General features: G+C 47.0%; 1 protein-coding gene across 1 annotated transcript in view; it reads right to left on the bottom strand.

Moving 5' to 3' along the window:
- Positions 1-18,619, bottom strand: part of CFAP69 (cilia and flagella associated protein 69) — a 552,009-nt gene that overhangs the window by 426,082 nt on the left and 107,308 nt on the right. The window contains exons 3-4 of the mRNA XM_086941791.1: positions 10,004-10,069; positions 197-306 (exon numbers count right to left, since the gene is read on the bottom strand). Of these exons, the coding sequence (XP_086797917.1) occupies positions 197-306; positions 10,004-10,069 (176 nt within the window). The remainder of the gene's footprint in view (positions 1-196; positions 307-10,003; positions 10,070-18,619) is intronic.

The raw sequence follows: 18,619 nt of genomic DNA, 5'->3' as shown, positions 1-18,619 counted from the left end.
TCAGGCAAGATAGCTATTTTGGTGTTGAATTCTACTGGTATAAAGCGATCTCCTTTTGTGTCTTCATAGACGTGCGGGTATCCAGAAAAAATACCACTGGTGAATACTCTTCATCTGCAGCTATGTCATTCATAACTTTTTGATATCTTACTAAGAACAAATAAATACACCATACAAAAAAGATAAATGTACTTACCCACATAATTTAACAATTTCAAATATAGGTTCCACAAACACTTCCTGTTCAACAACCTTTCCTGCACAGATGTTTAGAATTTTGAATAACTGTTCCAAATCCTTGAGAGGCTTATCATAGTCATTAAGTTAAGAAAGCTAGATGCCGAAAATGTGGATTATTCAAATGGCAATCCAAAGGAAAGATACATTGCAAACTTGTGCCATCCTTCGATAATTTCTAATGCGTACAATGTTATGTTAGCATCTTTATCAATGATATAGAGTATTGGACAATACATTTAAATGACTAAAATTCTGAGAGCACAAACATTTTTCATGCAAAAGAGGTGCAAAACAAGTGCTTTTTCTGTGTTTGTAAACTTTAATTCTATTTACAATTAGTTTCTTGCACTTTTATAATCCTATTATTTGCCAAGCCAAATGTGAAAAGACAACACAGAGAAACCAAAAGCAGTAAAGAAAGTTGATAACCTGTTGTTCATACGACTGACAGTACAGTTCTTTATAATGTTAAACAAATGGACAGATGCACTATTCCCTTTCGGAAACCAGGGAAGTGCAATTTACACAAGGATTGGTTTGCAAATAGGAATGAAATATGTGATGTAACCTATCTACTTATAGGTTGCTATGCAAATTATTATTATAAGCTCCCTAGTGAATATTAATCACTTTGGTTGCAATTTGCAACTCGCCATGAGTGGCTGCCAAAGCAGGGATGTAGACTGCAAGGTACTGCACACCCTCAATACCTGCTTTTGCTTTCCCAAATGTGAAGCATTTTCAGATCTTGCTAGTTCTTGAAATTCTATTGTGTAAGTAGAGTGGGCTTTGGGTCATCACACTGCTCATCATTTATTGGCCTTTTTCCCCACCTCTCTTGCTTGCGTCGTATTTGATGGTTTCCCTTCTACACCCTGAGTTTGCCCCTTTTCTGCAGCATAACTTCATTACCATCCTTTTCACTGGATGGATTACATCCTTTGTTAGCTCGTTTAAGGGGACAACTTATTTCTTTTTCTTTGAGCACCTCAAGGGAGTGCATGTCTTTTCTTGCTCTCCCTTCTTGTAATGTTTCCCCATTGCACTCTATGTCCATCCATCCTACCTCTTCCATAACTGCACAGCAACAGATATATTTTTGCTAGGTTGACCAAAGAGAAGACTTTATAATGCTGCAAATTTGTGTTATTGCCTTCCTTCACCATGAAGCATTAAAGCCTGGGCCATGGCACACAAAGGCAGCATTTATGCTGCTGGGGGGCATGGTGCGGCACCCATGCAGCCTGTATTTGAGATGGAAAAGAGACTGGGAATTTGTTTTTTTGTTCCAAAGGTCAATAAATCTGCTCCCTGGACTGCTGCTGGCACCAATTGGATGAACCATGTATTCCAATTCATAGTTACTTAGAAAATAAATAGCAAGTGTTTCCTTTCAATTCTGACTCAGTTAGCTGTCCTGTTCTTTAAAGGGCCTGTATCTAGTCCTTTGTGTTATTTTTAAGACGGATCAACTGTAATAGGCGTTTATAAATTCTCTTCAGTGTGAAAACAGAAAAATTAACATTGCTGTTTGAAAATGTTGAATTCAATGTTCAGCTTCAAGATATCTTAAGATCGGTGTTTGCTTTCCATTCAGTATTTGGATTTGTTTTCTTTTACTTTTTAATAATGCTTGGCAAACAAACATTGGAAAAGACAAAAGCTTAGCACTCACATTATAAATTCTTTGCCAATGCTAGTTTCCAAAAGCAGCCCATGTCCATTAGAGAGACAGGTGCTGCTGTAAGAAAAAAATCAGCATTTACAATGCAACGGTCTCGCCTTTGCCAAAGTTAGAGCTATTGGCATTGTAAATGACAAAATTTTTATTTATGTGTTGGTTTTGAAAACAGATAAATAAATGGCATTGTCATTTACAATGTCAATAGCTTAATCTCTTGCAAATGCGAGACCTATTGCATTTGCACCCACACACACACACAGAGAGCCACACACACAGAGCCCCCCCACACAGAGCCCCACCCACACACACAGAGCCCCCCACACACAGAGCCCCCCACACACACAGAGCCCCCCCACACACACAGAGCCCCCCCACACATACACAGAGCCCCCCCACACACACAGAGCCCCCATCACACAGAGTCCACCCACACACACAGAGCCCCCCCACACACACACAGAGCCCCTTCACACACACAGAGCCCACCCACACACACACAGAGCCCACCCACACACACACACAGCCCCCCATAGAAGTGTGGCTCACCGGTTAGAGGAGGCAGACCCAGAAGCAGAGGTCAGCCCGGGACCAGGGTTCAATTCCTGACGCGGCAGGGTTTGGAGCCCAAATGTCCACGGACCTGATAATTCTCGCTTCGGTGCCTACTTGAATCAGGGGTTCACGCTCTGCAACTCTGGGCAATAGCTTGCTCAATCTCCACTACGGCCCCCGCGGCGGGATGCCTGGCTTTCACCTTGGGGGTGCCCAGCTGGGCTATCCCACAGGGAAAAACCAGGACGGGTTCCCAAAGCAAGCGCCGAGATACCCTTTGTGGTGATACGGGCGCTATATAAGAAACTACATTTTTTTTTTACACACAGAGCCCCCCCATACACACAGAGGCCCCACACACACACAGAGCCCCCCACACACAGAGTCCCCCCCACACACACAGCCCCCCCACACACACACACACAGAGAGCCCCCACACACACAGAGCCCCCCCACACACACAGAGCCTCCCCACACACACACAGAGCCCCTCCCACACAGAGACCCCCACACACACACACTGTTTATCTGTGATTCAGTTCGTACCATCCTAAAATCCGCAAATAGTGACACCACTGTCAAGGAAGGAGGTCTGAAGAGGCAGGTAGGTACACGACTGGTCAAAGCCCGGGATTTGAAAGGGGACTAACAACCATAAGGTTCATCAGCACTGAGGTACAGAAAGAGACAGAGAGCACAAGGGGGAGGGGCAGGTCGGAAGGTGCACCCTTTCCTGCCCGGAAGTCAATCTCGCTCCCAGCTCACCTGCTCGGGGTATCCTTCTCGCTCACGGTGGCCAGCGGAGTCCTAGGAGACGTCATGTTTGCGGTGGACCCTGAGCGGGTCTCCGGTGCAGGGGTTGCAATACGGGCCCTGATTCAGTCCCTCATGGCGGTGCCGCCTCCCTCTCACCGCGGCCATCACTGCCGGCCTCTGCGCGCTGCTCCCACAGGAGTCCGCGCGCTCGACCTCCACCGGCACGCGACCAGGCTCGTGCACTGCCTGCAGCTCGAGCACACGCTCCTGTTGATACTACGGCCACCTCCTAGCCTCCCCAACATGGCACGGAAAGTGGGCGGGCGGGAGGGAGGAGGCACGGACAGTGGGCGGGCGGGAGGGAGGAGGCACGGACAGTGGGCGGGCGGGAGGGAGAAGGCACGGACAACGGGAGGGAGGGCGGGGGATAAACAAGGCCACGGACAGTGGGCGGGAGGGAGGAGGCACGGACAGTGGGCGGGCGGGAGGGAGGAGGCACGGACAGTGGGCGGGCGGGAGGAGGAGGCACGGACAACGGGAGGGAGGGCGGGGGATAAACAAGGCACAACAACGGGAAGGGGAGGATAGAGAACATGGACAACAGGGAGGAGGCGGGAACAAATGGATCGCTGACAACGGGGGGTGAGCGGGAGGATAGAAAACGCAGACAATGAGGGGTGTAACTCATCGGCGAGAGGGAGGGTGTGGGGGGCGGGACATAAAAAAAGAGACAGAAACACCCACGAATCGCGTCGTGACGGGGGAAAGAGTGATTGACAACCATCTCTTCCAATGGCTAACCTCCATTTATGGAGCTAGCCAATGGAAGAGAGAGGCGGGTTAAAGCCCCCTACTGGAGCTCAAAAGATTTCGCCTACGCGAACACTGCTGCGCAGTGGACGCCAGGCGAAACCTAAAAAGGCTTCCTTTTTTAGAGGATATTGGGCATAGGCTGTGGTCACCTGGGCCACTGTCTGGTCTTCCCAAAAGGCTACTAGTAAAAGATTTCCAAATGGTAAACTGTCCATTGGAACAGTTGCTCTTTCCGAATCAATTACCACCCAACTTCGGAGTCTGTAAGTGATTAAATGTTTGCAACTGCAACTGTGGTGCCTAGAAACTGATCCATCCCTTTCCAAACCACAAATCTGAGGGTGCACCCTTTTTAAGCCCCTCATATTTGCGACATAGAAAAGGTAGCTAAAGCCTTTTTACGAGACAAAATTTTCAGATTCAGACACGGTTTTTAGCACATGGCCAAATAACGTTTTGGTGTCACCCACCCTGTTATTTAACAAATTTAAGTGGTTTCATGCATCTAGCTCAAAGCTACAAAACTGACAATAGAGGCATTCAGCTCCGTTTCCAACCATTATATAAATCTTGCCTGAAGCTTGGGGCCCGTTATGAGTCTAGCCTCCAAGACCATTATTGACGATCTAGAGGGCAGCATCCAATAAAATACAATTGTAGGACTGTGCAAAGTTGTGTTTTCTAGAAATTGATTAGCAAGGCTTTGGATACTTAATAATGGCATAAGCAGAAGTAAAACATGTAGGGTCAAGATTTTCTAAGATTGGATTTGCAAAAAGCAGTCGCATATTGCACACTCAAATGTTGCCAATCCAATCTAATTTTGCAAACTGGCCTATGTACAAATTGATCATTTGTAAAGTAAGTAATTGAGTGAGTTGCATCCGACCTACCTAATTAATATTCATTAGGTAGAGTGGAAATTGCGACTCACTCCAATTGACTACAATCACAATCACAGGAATTTGTGGACTGAAAAAGCCAATAGGCCACCTTGCCTGTGATTGCTATTAAAATAAATGCTATTAAAATAAAGAAAACGTTTTTAAAAAAGCAACCCGTTTTCCTTAAAGGAAACAGGGCTGCTTTAAAAAAGATGGTTTTATTTCTAATTTCAGCCTACTCTGCCTAAAACTGTTACCCCAATTTTCAAAGCATTTCTGTCCAATACCTGGCATCCATTGCCATAGTGTGTGTACTATTTGTGGTATAAGAGGATTGCTGGCTGTCAAAATGATCAATTCTAAAGAAAGAGGTGTGCTTTATTAATATGGATAGGTGCGTTGTGGAAGAGATGTGCAACCTGATCAAAGCAGTGGGTGCTGTTCCAGTTGTGAACCTGCAAAGTGTACAAGGGAAGGTCTGCGGTGTAATCCGGTAAGACCTTTAGAACCTATGGCATAGCTCTGCTGCCTGAAATGTAAGGTGCTCTAAAATCAGTTCCCACATGGATAGCTTTATTGTTCTACTGTTGATCATTGTATCTTGAGGGACAGCACTGCTAGAAGGGAGCGGCTTGCATCTGTGACCATAGACATAGATCTGTTCTCCTACTGGTGGAATTGGAAGAGTTGTGTAGGCAAAGGGATATTACTAAAGTAACAGCATGTGGGATGTGTAAAACCTTACATATGGGTTCCCTGGAGTGAAACAATAGGGTATTTTACAGATGGCAACTTTAGTTTTTCCTACTTATGACAATTCCTTTCCCTAATGTGTAATTTCAGCCTACTCTATTTATTTTCAAGCAGCCCTTGGTCACTCACAGGTGCCTCTTTATTTTAAATATGAATGGTCTCCCTTTGGAGCTCGTGGGCTGTGGGGTTAGGTACTTCCCATGTGATGCTGTGTGTTTAGATGTCTTAGTCATCTCATCTATTCTCAAGCTCTGTAGTCCATCTATATATTTCCCTGCCGATGTCCTTCCAGTCTACACATCAATAAGAGCATTGAGTGAGCATGTCGTCACCTCTGCTCACCCACCCCGTCCAGACTGCCTCCTCCTGATGTATACATACAGTAGGAGCACACTGTGCAGGATGAGGGAAAGGTTCCAGCTGTATGAATTGAGAGTTTGCACACAGGTGTGCCTCTAGCCATATGAAAGAGTAGATGTTCCTAGTAGGAGAAGCGTGGTTATTTCCTTGCCATTGCAAACACGCATTTGTATCACTCGGTCTTTTGGGAGGAGGTTAGAGCTGGTCCACATAATCATTTTTACACCATTCATTGTTTGGTTTTTCATTGGTAAAATATGACATATTTCCTAATTTGGCAGCTATTTGATTCATCTACATCATATAAATATTTAAAAAATATTCAAAAGCTCTTTATGTCTGTCTTGCTATGTCTCTTAAACCGTGATGAGAAAACATCAAACAGTGAGAGCCAAAGACAAGTCTTTTTGACTAATGTGTTTATATAGAAAATGTATCACTCTCCTATGACAGTAGCGCTCTAAGAAGTGATCCACTTGAATTGTGAAATCCTTATGGAACTTTTTCAAAGTGCAATTGTTTAATCCCTTTGCGGCTAGGCTCCACCCCCTCATACTCTCCCCCTCTACCCTCCACTGTGCTAAGCTTTGGGGTAGTTCGCTCTTAGACCCCTGTAACTTTATGTCCATATAGGGTATCCATGTCAAATTTACATCCTTTTCTTCCACCACCCTGAAGATTCTAAAGGTACCCAGAATTTTTGTGGTTTCTCCTGGAGGGGACCCAGAAATTAGCCAAAATATTCTAAATTTTGTTTTTTGGGAAAAAATGGTGAAAAAGTGCTGCAGAAGAAAGTGTCTGTTTTTTTCCCTGCAAATAGTATCAACAAAGGGTTTATGGTGCTAAAATTGCCAGTTTTCAGTTTTTCAGGCATTTGTCAGAAAACCACATTTTCTACACAGTTTTAACATTTTACTGGGACATAGCCTATTTTTCCTATTTTTTGCACTTTCAACCTCCTTTCAGTTAGTGGTCGAAATGGGTGTAAAAGCAATAATGGATCTGTGTAGATCCTTCAAGGTTTTCCTATAGAAACTAACAGTTGAAATAAAAAGAAATTGAAATTGAGATTTTAAAAAACTGCCATTTGTGCCAATGTTTTCATCTGTAACCCCTTCTAAGTATAGCAGATTTTTTAAAGCAATATACCATTACGTCCGCTGGGCCCATCTGGTTGTAGTGATATATAGAACTTGTATGTTCACCAAGAACCACAGGTACCCAGAACCAATAACTGAGCTGAGGCCTTGCAATGGGTTTTCATTGGGTACTGGGTATATAGCAATTCATTTGGTAAAATATAAAGAGTGAAAAATAGGTATCAAGGGCACCTATGTATTTCGGAATTGGGGAAAAAGTATAGAGTTTAGAAGGAATAGTTATTAGCACATATTCAAAATTGTGGCCACCCATACTAGCATGTGAATCAGAGGACATCTTTTTAAAGTGACTTCTTTTTAACACATTGTCCTTTCTCATTGTGACTAGCTGTGGATTTTGGACCCTAGCTCAGCTGGCACCTAACAAACTTGTACATTTTGAAAAACTAGACACCCAGGGGAATCCAGGTTGAGGTGACATGTGTCGCTCTTACCAGGTTCTGTTATACAGAATCTCTTGTACACCTCAAACTATGTCAAATAAAACACATTTCCCTCCCATTTCTGTGATGGAAAGTTCTGGAATCTGCAGTGAGCCACAAACTTCCACCCGTCCAGCATTCCCCCAAGTCTCCCGATTAAAATGTTACCTCACTTGTGTGGGTAGGTCAAGTGCCTGAAACATGAAACATCACATTTCTCCAGTGAAAACAGAACTTTTTTAGGTCGAGCCTGGGCAGTGCATGTGCTGCTCTGCGAGGCATGCTGCATTCAGGTAGGGTCTTGAAGCTCCTTCCATGTCCCGACAATCTTTCCAATTGGCTCCGGTTACTGTCCTTTCTAAATCATTGCTTTTCATTCATGAATAGGTTTAGTAGACCCTCCTTGGAACCGACTTGTCTGCATTTGTGACCTCCCACGAGGACTTGAATTTTTACTTGTGCTGCTTTATCTAGGCTGTGAGCACTATTTGCTTCAGTGATTTGCCCCTATTCCACTCACTATGTGCTTTCCTACAAGTAGCACGCTGCCCTCATTTATTTTAATTACTGATGGTGGTAAGCTTTATCTATAGGAGCCGCGTTTCTTTATTTACTTACTTTAGCAGTGCGGTCCGCTTTAATTATAGCAGTCGTGTTTCTTTATTTAATTTGGCAGCGCGGTCTGCTTTAATTATAGCGGCCGCACTTCTTTATTTATTTAATTTGGCAGCACCGTCCGCTTTAACTTTAGCGGCTGTGCTACTCCACATTTTTTTTTTGCATTGAAAGCCCCCATATCATGCTTTGACATGCATAGTGGCCGCGGCCCTTTCTTTAGATGCTGCGGCTGTATACAGGTTACAGTGAGCTGCATCTAATTAAAGGGGCATGCTGACCATTAAATTAAAAGCATGGCATAGGAGGCTTTTACAGGAAGCTCAAAATCCTAATGAGCACATTCTGCAAGGGAATGGGCTGACTAATCGTCAGGAATAGCCTCATCAACCACAAGATCCAGGGCTATTTCACCACGGGCAAGTTTCACTTTTCAGGTAGCAGGATGGACATGTTCCTTTTGAGCAACATCAGCACGCTCAAACCTTTAAATTTCTCTTAGTGAAACTACCAGCAGCACCTTTAACTGACAACGATAGCACAGTAAGATAGACAGAAAGCCATCCGAAAGAAGAGGGGCTGAAACAGTGTCCTAGGCATGCCTCACTGCAGGGATGCTGGTAGCTGAAAGAAGGGCCAGATAAAATGTTAGCTGCTGGGCTGACACAGCACTTGCGTTCATGGCCAGAGAGGGCCAGGAACGCCACACATCCATAGCAGACATAGCCTAGAAGCTGAAATGCCTAGCTTCTATGGGGGGGGGGGGTTCATTGGAGTGTTGTCAAGGGTGATTTATGGTGATGGACAACCAGCTAATCACTCTGCGAAGCTGTGATTATTACATGGTAAGGATGATGCATGAGAATCAATTATTTATGGCCATCTAATGATCATGGCCATAACCTGTAATAAGTCCATGAGGCATTTCAATAATCGAGATTATCATGATGTTCTATGACCACCATATTGCTAATAAACTGCGGCTATTTACACAAAGAGCCTTCTTGTCAGCTTGCAGGAGGCAATGGGGGGAGGTGAAGGTGTAAAGTGGTGCAAAGCCCGGAGCGAATCGGGGTCGCTCACCTGCGGTGGGTTATGTCAGAAAGCATCCAAAATTCATTATATATCTTGAACCACGTGCCCTAACTCGGATATAAAAGAGCCAGAAATTACTGTATACTCCAGAGCCTACACTCATGAACCATGTAAGATTGTGTATTGGGCTTACTAGCTAGTGCCAAACACCCAAGATGCCTTCCCTTACGAACTAAAATTATGGGACAAAGCTTACAAAAACAGAGGAGGGGAATAATTAGCATAGACAATAAACAATGACATCCCTTCATTGCAGAAAGATTTCTCAACCATATCACATCATTCACTTTAATGGGAATGGTTATATTTTCGAGCCTCAGTTGAGATGCAAACTGTGCAATGAGTATTATACAGAAATGAAAGATAATTATATAATACGTGTAGAAGAAGTGAGTGTAGTCCATATTGTTTACAAACATGCTTAGGGGGCTTATAAATGCAGAATTCGAAAGAATTCAATAAAAACGAAGCACCCATAAACATTTCATTCATAAATAAGATTCTCATAACAGATTATTAAAAAGAAGAAAAGAGTGACAGTGAACTATAAAAGTAACTTAATTTCAGAAACACATAAAAAAAACTAATAAATTAATAACAGGCATGAAAAAGTCAATCATTCTAAATAATAAGCAAGGTACTTTCCGCAACATCAACTGAAAAGGATACAACTCCGTTCTGGTAATGTTTCACCATCTTCTTGAGTACTCTCAGATGTCTTTCAGTGAAATTGCACTGTGAAAAATACAGTATAACTATGTTGTGCATTCAAATTACTTTAAATATTTGCTCACATAAAATGTACCCAACACACCTAATGAAGAGAAATGTGGATTACGATTCCCCCGTAGGCTCTGCAATTTCAAACGATGTTTAAACATCGAACATGTTTGGTGTTCTCGGCCCCCTAACGTTGCAGTTCTATTCTCTGATCTTCAAGCTTTTTTCAACAAGGCGTTGCTTCAATAATGGTATAAGATATTCATATTAGAGGCTCTAGGGCCATAGCAGGATTGGTTGGCTCAGATATGTGGAGATTGAATTGAATGCAATAGGGATGGGAGACCTCTTTAGTAACCCAACAGCCTGTATTAAGGTCCCTAAACAGAAATAAATTAACCTTTTTTTGCTGAAGGCCAACCGAGACCACTAGGAAAAGAACAGACATTCCCAGGCACTTGCAGTCTATGATCAAATTCCACAAAGATCAGAGGAAGGCTACTGTTACCTTTCTTCCGTAACAGTAACCCCAACACAGATGTATTCTGCTGTGCTTCCGCCTGAGTTTAATTCCATTGATGTTGGGGTTCCCAGAGAAGAGGTACAAGCATGCAGATCTAGGGCCCTGTCCCTGTGATAACTGTTCACCACAGTCTGACCTACATTTGGTCTTTTTTTGTAAGTTTTATCTTAACGAAAGAAAAAGGTTCCTACTCCCTTTTCTAAGGCAGAAACATTTCTTGCAATGCAGAGTGGCACTGCATTTTCTGAAAGCTCTCTCAAACCCCAATGTCTGCTATTTTATAGCTTCCTTTTTATGGGCCTGTTGGAAGAATAGAAGGGCCAGGGGTTTGCTATGATGAATTAAGACTAATCTTCACAAATTAAATTGTACAGCCGGTTTTGGTTTTACTAACACATTTAAAAAGTTTAATAAGGTTTGAAAAATGATTCATGCTTTTTTACTTAATGAGTTTTAATGTGATTTAATCGATGAATTCGTGCTTTTATGATCTGTCTGTACATAGATCGAATAAAGAGTTAAAGTAAGTAGAACAAGATACCATTAAATTATAGTTTGCATAACTTTTATGAAGGCATGCGACATTCAAGGCTGACCGTTCAGCTTATGAGCGACTCAACATTTTATTCCTCAACATACAATAACAAAAGTGAATAAAAACATACAGTCATGGAAATACTTATTAATGGCTATCGGATAACGTCATCAAATAAGTTGCTCGTGGCCAGTACTTGCAGCCTCAAGTATACACATTAATGTAAATTGTTATCACTATTCAACTTTTCAAGAATCATTTTTATTGCTTCTTGTTAGAACTGGCTATTTCTGGTAGGCTAAGGCTGACGCCAAAGCCAGGCAGAAACCACCATTCTAGTCAGGGCAAGGAAGTCACACGCCAAGATAACCCCTGCTCGCCCCCTTGGTAGCTTGGCACGAGCAGTGAGGCTAAACTCGAGGCAATGTGTAAAGCATTTGCGCCAGCACACAACAGCAACAACATACTAGGCACACCACAAAAGGAACTCCACACAATGTTATTTATAAAATAACTTTTGTAATGTAAAAACACATCAGATAGTATCACACAATATACATGGTGCCAACTGGCACGGGCAATATTCACAAGGGATTATTTACAAGACAAGGCCACATGGGCCACTGTCATAATCAACACTTTTTAGTAATAGAAATACTGTCAGAAATTAGAATAAGAGGATATAAAATCACTGTAGCACAAAGTAACAGTTAGAAATCACAACCAGTATCTACTGGTAACAGGTAAGTACCACCTACGCAACCCTAAACACCTTAGGAGAATGTCACGCAGGGAACCAGGACCTTACTAGGACCACCTGTACTAAAAAGAACAACCACCTAAGTATCACACAGCATTTAGGGGTCTAGGAAAGAACACATTACCCATGATGCATAAATATACATTCAGAGGAGTAGTAAAGGGAAACACATGATGCATAAACCTACACATTCAGCGGTGTTAAGAATAAGGCACATGATGCAATAAAATACATTCAGAGGTGCAGCGCAAGAAGACACATGATGCCTAAAACATTCAGAGGTGCAGCGCAGGGAAAAAGAAGACACATAATGCATAAAAACATTCAGAGGTGCCAGAGCAATACAATAGCGCAAAAATCACATGATGTTTAAAAACATTCAGAGGTGCAGGAATAACACATGATGCAAGCAAACACATTCAGAGGTGCCCTAACCATACAATTGCGCAAAAACTCACATAAGCCACTACCTGTGGCAGTCCCTAGGCCAACTGGCCTTGTTGGGGATAAGACGCCCTGAATCTCAATGTCAGAGTGCACTGCCATGCAGCGCCAGTCTAAAGATAAGAAAGCCTATACGTAGCAGCTGGCACTAAGTGCTGCGCAGCTGTGAAGGCCTGGCACCACTGTGCCCTCTCTGTCCAACACAGGGACTCTCTCCTGAAATTGCGCCTAAACGGTGCAGCTGCCCACTAATTGCTGGGCGGCTGTAGATCAGAAAAACTGCGCCAGGGCTCTCATCAGCCCTCTGGGACAACCATGGCGCCAAACTGAGCCATCTGGCTCTGGGGACGTGGGGCCTCGGGGGAGCCTCGCAGGCTCTAAACACAAACTGCCCCCCTTGGAGCCTCTCGTGGCTCTCGAAACAATTGTGGGCGGGGAGCCTCGCAGGGCTCATCAAATATGCCACCAGGAGCCTCGGGGCTCCAATCCTCATACTGCCGCCTCGTTGGAGTCCCTCACGGGGGACTCGACACAAACAAATGCCCTCACGAGCCTCGCAGGCTCGTAAATCAAAATAGACGGGTTGAGCCTCTCTGGGCTCGAGAATCCCTGGGGCCTCGCAGGGGCCTCTCAGCGCTCCCACAAGGAGTATGCACCACTGGAGGGGGGGGCGGGCACCGGCAATGTGCCCCGACGCCCCCTCTCCTTCACACAGCCCCGGGCCCCACTCACCGGCTCACGGGACGGGGTCTGCTCCTCCTCCGAGGCTGCTTCCCGGGGCGGCGCTTCTCCTCTTCCACCGGGGCTCCCTCCTGGTCCTGGGAGCCCCGTGACATTCGGCGGCTGGTTCCTGGCGGGCCCGGGGCTCTCCCCAGCTCACGGGAGCCCCGGGCGGCCATCACTCCTTCTCGGGCTGCGGGGGCGGGACTTCCGGCCGGCCGCGCTGTCATTGGCCGGCTGGCCAAGCGCTTCTGGGTCGCCGCGGGCAGCGCGGCGGCCCGTCCAAGGCACTCGTAGGCGGGGAATCACTATCCGAGGAGTGGGCTCCCTCGTGATAAATTAACAGGCAAGGATAGCGGCCAGGCCGCGGGGCAAATGCGGCGTGGGCAGCCGCCAGAGCCAACCATAAAGCGAGGTGGGCACTCGCCGATCAAAGGAACACAGCAAATTCCGCAAATGCCGGGTGGGCACCGGCTTGACCACAAAAGCGCTCTCCAGTGCAATAAGCAAATATAAAGCGCTTCCAAGCGCCAGGGGTCGGGCACAGAGCGCTCCCAGCGCTAGGGAAAGACAAAGCGCTCCCCAAGAGCTAGACATCAAGCACAGCGCTCCCAGGTGCCCTCAGCAGGGCAGAGGTCCAGCAAAAGTCCAGGACAAATGTCAGCCCCAGGCTCCTCCAGTTAATCCAGGGCATCAGCAGTCCAGGGGCTGGGCAGGGTCCCCCCATCAGCCCAGGCAAGGCAGAGGGGTCCCCCAGAAGTCCTCCAGGCATCCAGGGGCTGGGCAGCGCCCGCCCCTGGTAGATTCAAGTCAGAAACAAGAACAAATTGGAAGGGGACACAGCCCCTTCTTATATACAGAAAAGTCTTTGAAGTCTTTGTGTAGGCAGTGTGAGAACCAGCTAGAACTGGTTATAGGGAAGTCCTGTCAGTATCAGGGACAGAGGTGACAGTCGCCCAGCGGGTGGTTGGAGCCAGCATTGTGGTCAGGCAGGCACAGCCCTTCACTATGGTTATAGGGAAGTCCTGTCAGTATCAGGGACAGAGGTGACAGTCGCCCAGCGGGTGGTTGGAGCCAGCATTGTGGTCAGGCAGGCACAGCCCTTCACTATCAGGTGCTATCTCCTCCCACTTCCCTGGCAGCAGATGCTGCCTTTCATCCATGGGCTGACTCAGACAACCTCCGGGGCTGGAGTCAATCCACAAGCAGGCCCAGGCACTCCTGGACCAGGCTCACCAGCCAATCACAAGCCAGACACAAATTACACAAATATGCCAACTTCTAAAATTGGCACTTCTAGACTAGACACAACCATGCCGCATATACCGTTTCGCAGCATTCAGTCTCACGAGTTCTCTCATACCAAACTCGCCCCTGCACTCCCCACACATCAGGACCTACCATGGGCATACATATTCCCCATTCATTCCTATGGGAGGGCAGGTCACTCACCACACATACACAGAGAGCTCAAGCACTTTACACTGTACCACAGTGAAAAAGTGCGCAGAGGCCTAAAATCACCACCACCAGGTTCCAGAAACAGGCTAGGAAAAAGCAAAAAGTCTCGGGGTGAACCTGCCAAACGGGCCGGGTCCAACACAACCCCCTTCCAGCCAAAACGCAGGGTAGACCAATCACTCCACTGATGGGCTTCCTTGCTTTGGGCGACAAAACACGGACACGGACCCGCACTGCAGGAACACCCTCCAGTTTTTCGGCACTCTGAACCCACATGGTTTCCTCCTAACAATAACTCTCTGACACAACTAGGATACCCCACTGGTACTCCCTAGTCATCCACGGCTAAGACCAGGCCCTAGGCCATCCAAATATCACAGGTCCTAACCAATCCACAGAGCGGGGGGCAGAAACCCTGGCACACAATAGCCATTCTCCACTCTTTCTCTCAGTGTAGCTACAACTACCACTGATCCAACAACCTAGGGTCCACACCCCCAGGCTGACCAGAGGTCACGGGCAAGAATGCCCCACCCTACCTCTACTTCTGGGTTCCCGCACCCTCACAGAGAAGCACTCACCAGAACACAATTCTCCTACCAGATCAGGACCTCACTCCATCACTGGTCTACCACCTGGAAACTATTTCACTTCTGAGGTACAAAGCACACAGCACAGTTCCTCTTCAAGCAGGTGGGGGGACACAGCACACAGCAAAGTCCCCTTTCCTTTACCTTAGTGGAAACAACAAACTGCAGGTGAGCCCCAGAACACACAGCAAGGGCAGCTCCCTCAGTCTCTTCAGCTGATCCACTTTGGCAGAGATTCCTCTTGACCTAGAAGTTTCCTAATCTCCCAACCTAAGATCTAAACCCTCAGGTTGCACCGGGGTCAGAAGTAAGGACACCGTCCCTCTGCACCCCCTTCCAGTTCCATGACTACAGGCCCAGTATGTCTCAGGCTAGACAGAGCACACGCCAGCGGCGTATCAGCGACACACTCTCCTCCAGTACTCCCTATCACAGGGTGATTCTCAGTATGTCCCAGGCTAGACAGAGCACACGCCAGCGGCGTATCAGTGACACACTTTCCTCTAGTCCTCCTCCCAGGTAAGGCCACAACCCCAACCTGGCTTTCCCCCCTCCTCGGGGAACGACCTCCAGAGGCCCCACAAATGGTCAAGCACTCTAGACGGTCACATGCTCAGCGAGCCAGGACTTCTGCACCCTCCACTTAGGAGCGGTACTGCTTAACACTAGGACCGCCGGAGTTCTGGTTACAGACACTCCCCGTCCTCTAGACACAGGAAGATCCTCCTCAAATGACCTGTAAGTACAGCTTATGCCCCTGCCTGGCGCTCCCTTAGGGAACCCTCCAGGCCCTGAGATAGGGTTTCGGGCCAACGTGGGACAAACCGTCCCACACTCACTCCGCCTCCACTGAGACAGGGCGTGAGCCCCTACACCCCTACCATACTACTGGGACATAGCTGGGTTACACATGAACCTCTTCCCCTTCACAGGATCATCAGATACACAAGCCACTCCTTTTAGAATCACTCCCTAATGCCTCTGCAAGACATCTAGCACACCGCCAGACATCCACCTTCTTGTCCAGTGCCTCTGCAGGACCTCCTGCACACTACCAGAGGTACACCTCACGTGCAAGCTCCTTAAAAAAAAACTCACACCAACTCCTCCAGTTCAAGACACCACTCATCCACACACTCCCCCTCCAGACTGGTGAGACAGTTCCTCACTGCCTCTGACTCACAACCTGTACCACTCTTACTGAGCACCAGGCACCATACTCTGGGAACTGGGAATGGGACTTCACACGCACTCGACACATTTAAGCTGTCACCACTGGATCCTACCATACTGGGGAATCCAGACACACACACTACACTCAGGTGATAACCACCCTCCTGAGCTAGTCATTTCTCCTCACACTCCCTCTCTTCCATCTACCCACACAGGGACAGGATTTGGGATTGGACACTGGACCCAGCAAGGGATTCCTAATCTATGAGAACCTCCCCCTCTACTGGCATCCCGCCCTGTCAATTTCTCTCATCTGCCACTAAACATAAAGCGCAGGAACACATTTGGAAATGACACTCTTGAGGAAAAAAATCAAAAACAATAATCCCAAACATGTGACTATCTGAAAAAAATTTGCTGAGTTTTGTAATGTAGCCAGTTGTCGCTGTGGCACTGCGCAAACACAAGTCCAAATCCGCACCGCTGACCAACAATGTTAGAACTGGCTATTTCTGGTAGGCTAAGGCTGACGCCAAAGCCAGGCAGAAACCACCATTCTAGTCAGGGCTAGGAAGTCACACGCCAAGATAACCCCTGCTCACCCCCTTGGTAGCTTGGCACGAGCAGTGAGGCTAAACTCGGAGGCAATGTGTAAAGCATTTGCGCCAGCACACAACAGCAACAACATACTAGGCACACCACAAAAGGAACTCCACAAAAGGTTATTTATAAAATAACTTTTGTATTGTAAAAACACATCAGATAGTAGCACACAATATACATGGTGCCAACTGGCACGGGCAATATTCACAAGGGATTATTTACAAGACAGGGCCACATGGGCCACTGTCATAATCAACAGTTTTTAGTAATAGAAATACTGTCAGAAATTAGAATAAGAGGATATAAAATCACTGTAGCACAAAGTAACAGTTAGAAATCACAACCAGTATCTACTGGTAACAGGTAAGTACCACCTACGCAACCCCAAAACACCTTAGGAGAATGTCACGCAGGGAACCAGGACCTTACTAGGACCACCTGTACTAAAAAGAACAACCACCTAAGTATCACACAGCATTTAGGGGTCTAGGAAAGAACACATTACCCATGATGCATAAATATACATTCAGAGGAGTAGTAAAGGGAAACACATGATGCATAAACCTACACATTCAGCGGTGTTAAGAATAAGGCACATGATGCAATAAAATAGATTCAGAGGTGCAGCGCAAGAAGACACATGATGCCTAAAACATTCAGAGGTGCAGCGCAGGGAAAAAGAAGACACACAATGCATAAAAACATTCAGAGGTGCCAGAGCAATACAATAGCGCAAAAATCACATGATGTTTAAAAACATTCAGAGGTGCAGGAATAACACATGATGCAAGCAAACACATTCAGAGGTGCCCTAACCATACAATTGCGCAAAAACTCAAATAAGCAACTACCTGTGGCAGTCCCTAGGCCAACTGGCCTTGTTGGGGCTAAGACGCCCTGAGTCTCAATGTCAGGGTGCGCTGCCATGCAGCGTCAGTCTCAAGAAAAGAAAGCCTAAACGTGGCAGCTGGCACTAAGTGCTGCGCAGCTGTGAAGGCCTGGCACCACTGTGCCCTCTCTGTCCCACACAGGGACTCTCTCCAGAAATTGCGCCTAAATGGTGCAGCTGCCCACTAATTGCTGGGCGGCTGTAGATCAGAAAAACTGCGCCAGGGCTCTCATCAGCCCTTTGGGACAACCATGGCGCCAAACTGAGCCATCTGGCTCTGGGGACGTGGAGCCTCGGGGGAGCCTCGCAGGCTCTAAACACAAACTGCCCCCCTTGGAGCCTCTTGTGGTTCTCGAAACAATTGTGGGCGGGGAGCCTCGCAGGGCTCATCAAATATGCCACCAGTAGCCTCGGGGCTCCAATTCTCATACTGCCGCCTCGTTGGAGTCCCTCACGGGGGACTCGACAAAAACAAATGCCCTCACGAGCCTCGCAGGCTCGTAAATCAAAATAGGCGGGTTGAGCCTCCCCGGGCCCCACTCACCGGCTCACGGGACGGGGTCTGCTCCTCCTCCGAGGCTGCTTCCCCGGGCGGCGCTTCTCTCCCTCCTGGTCCTGGGAGCCCCGCGACATTCGGCGGCTGGTTCCTGGCGGGCCACGGGAGCCCCGGGCGGCCATCACTCCTTCTCGGGCTGCGGGGGCGGGACTTCTGGCCGGCCGCGCTGTGATTGCCCGGCCGGCCAAGCACTTCCGGGTCGCCGCGGGCAGAGCGGCGGCCCGTCCAAGGCAGTCGTAGGCGGGGAATCACTATCCGAGGAGTGGGCTCCCTCGTGATAAATTAACAGGCAAGGATAGCGGCCAGGCCGC

The sequence above is a fragment of the Lissotriton vulgaris genome, chromosome 10 (genome assembly GCF_964263255.1).
Source record: "Lissotriton vulgaris chromosome 10, aLisVul1.2, whole genome shotgun sequence".
Lineage (NCBI taxonomy): Eukaryota > Metazoa > Chordata > Amphibia > Caudata > Salamandridae > Lissotriton > Lissotriton vulgaris.
Note: the sequence above shows the minus strand (reverse complement) of the source record. Positions and strands in the feature narration are given on the sequence as shown.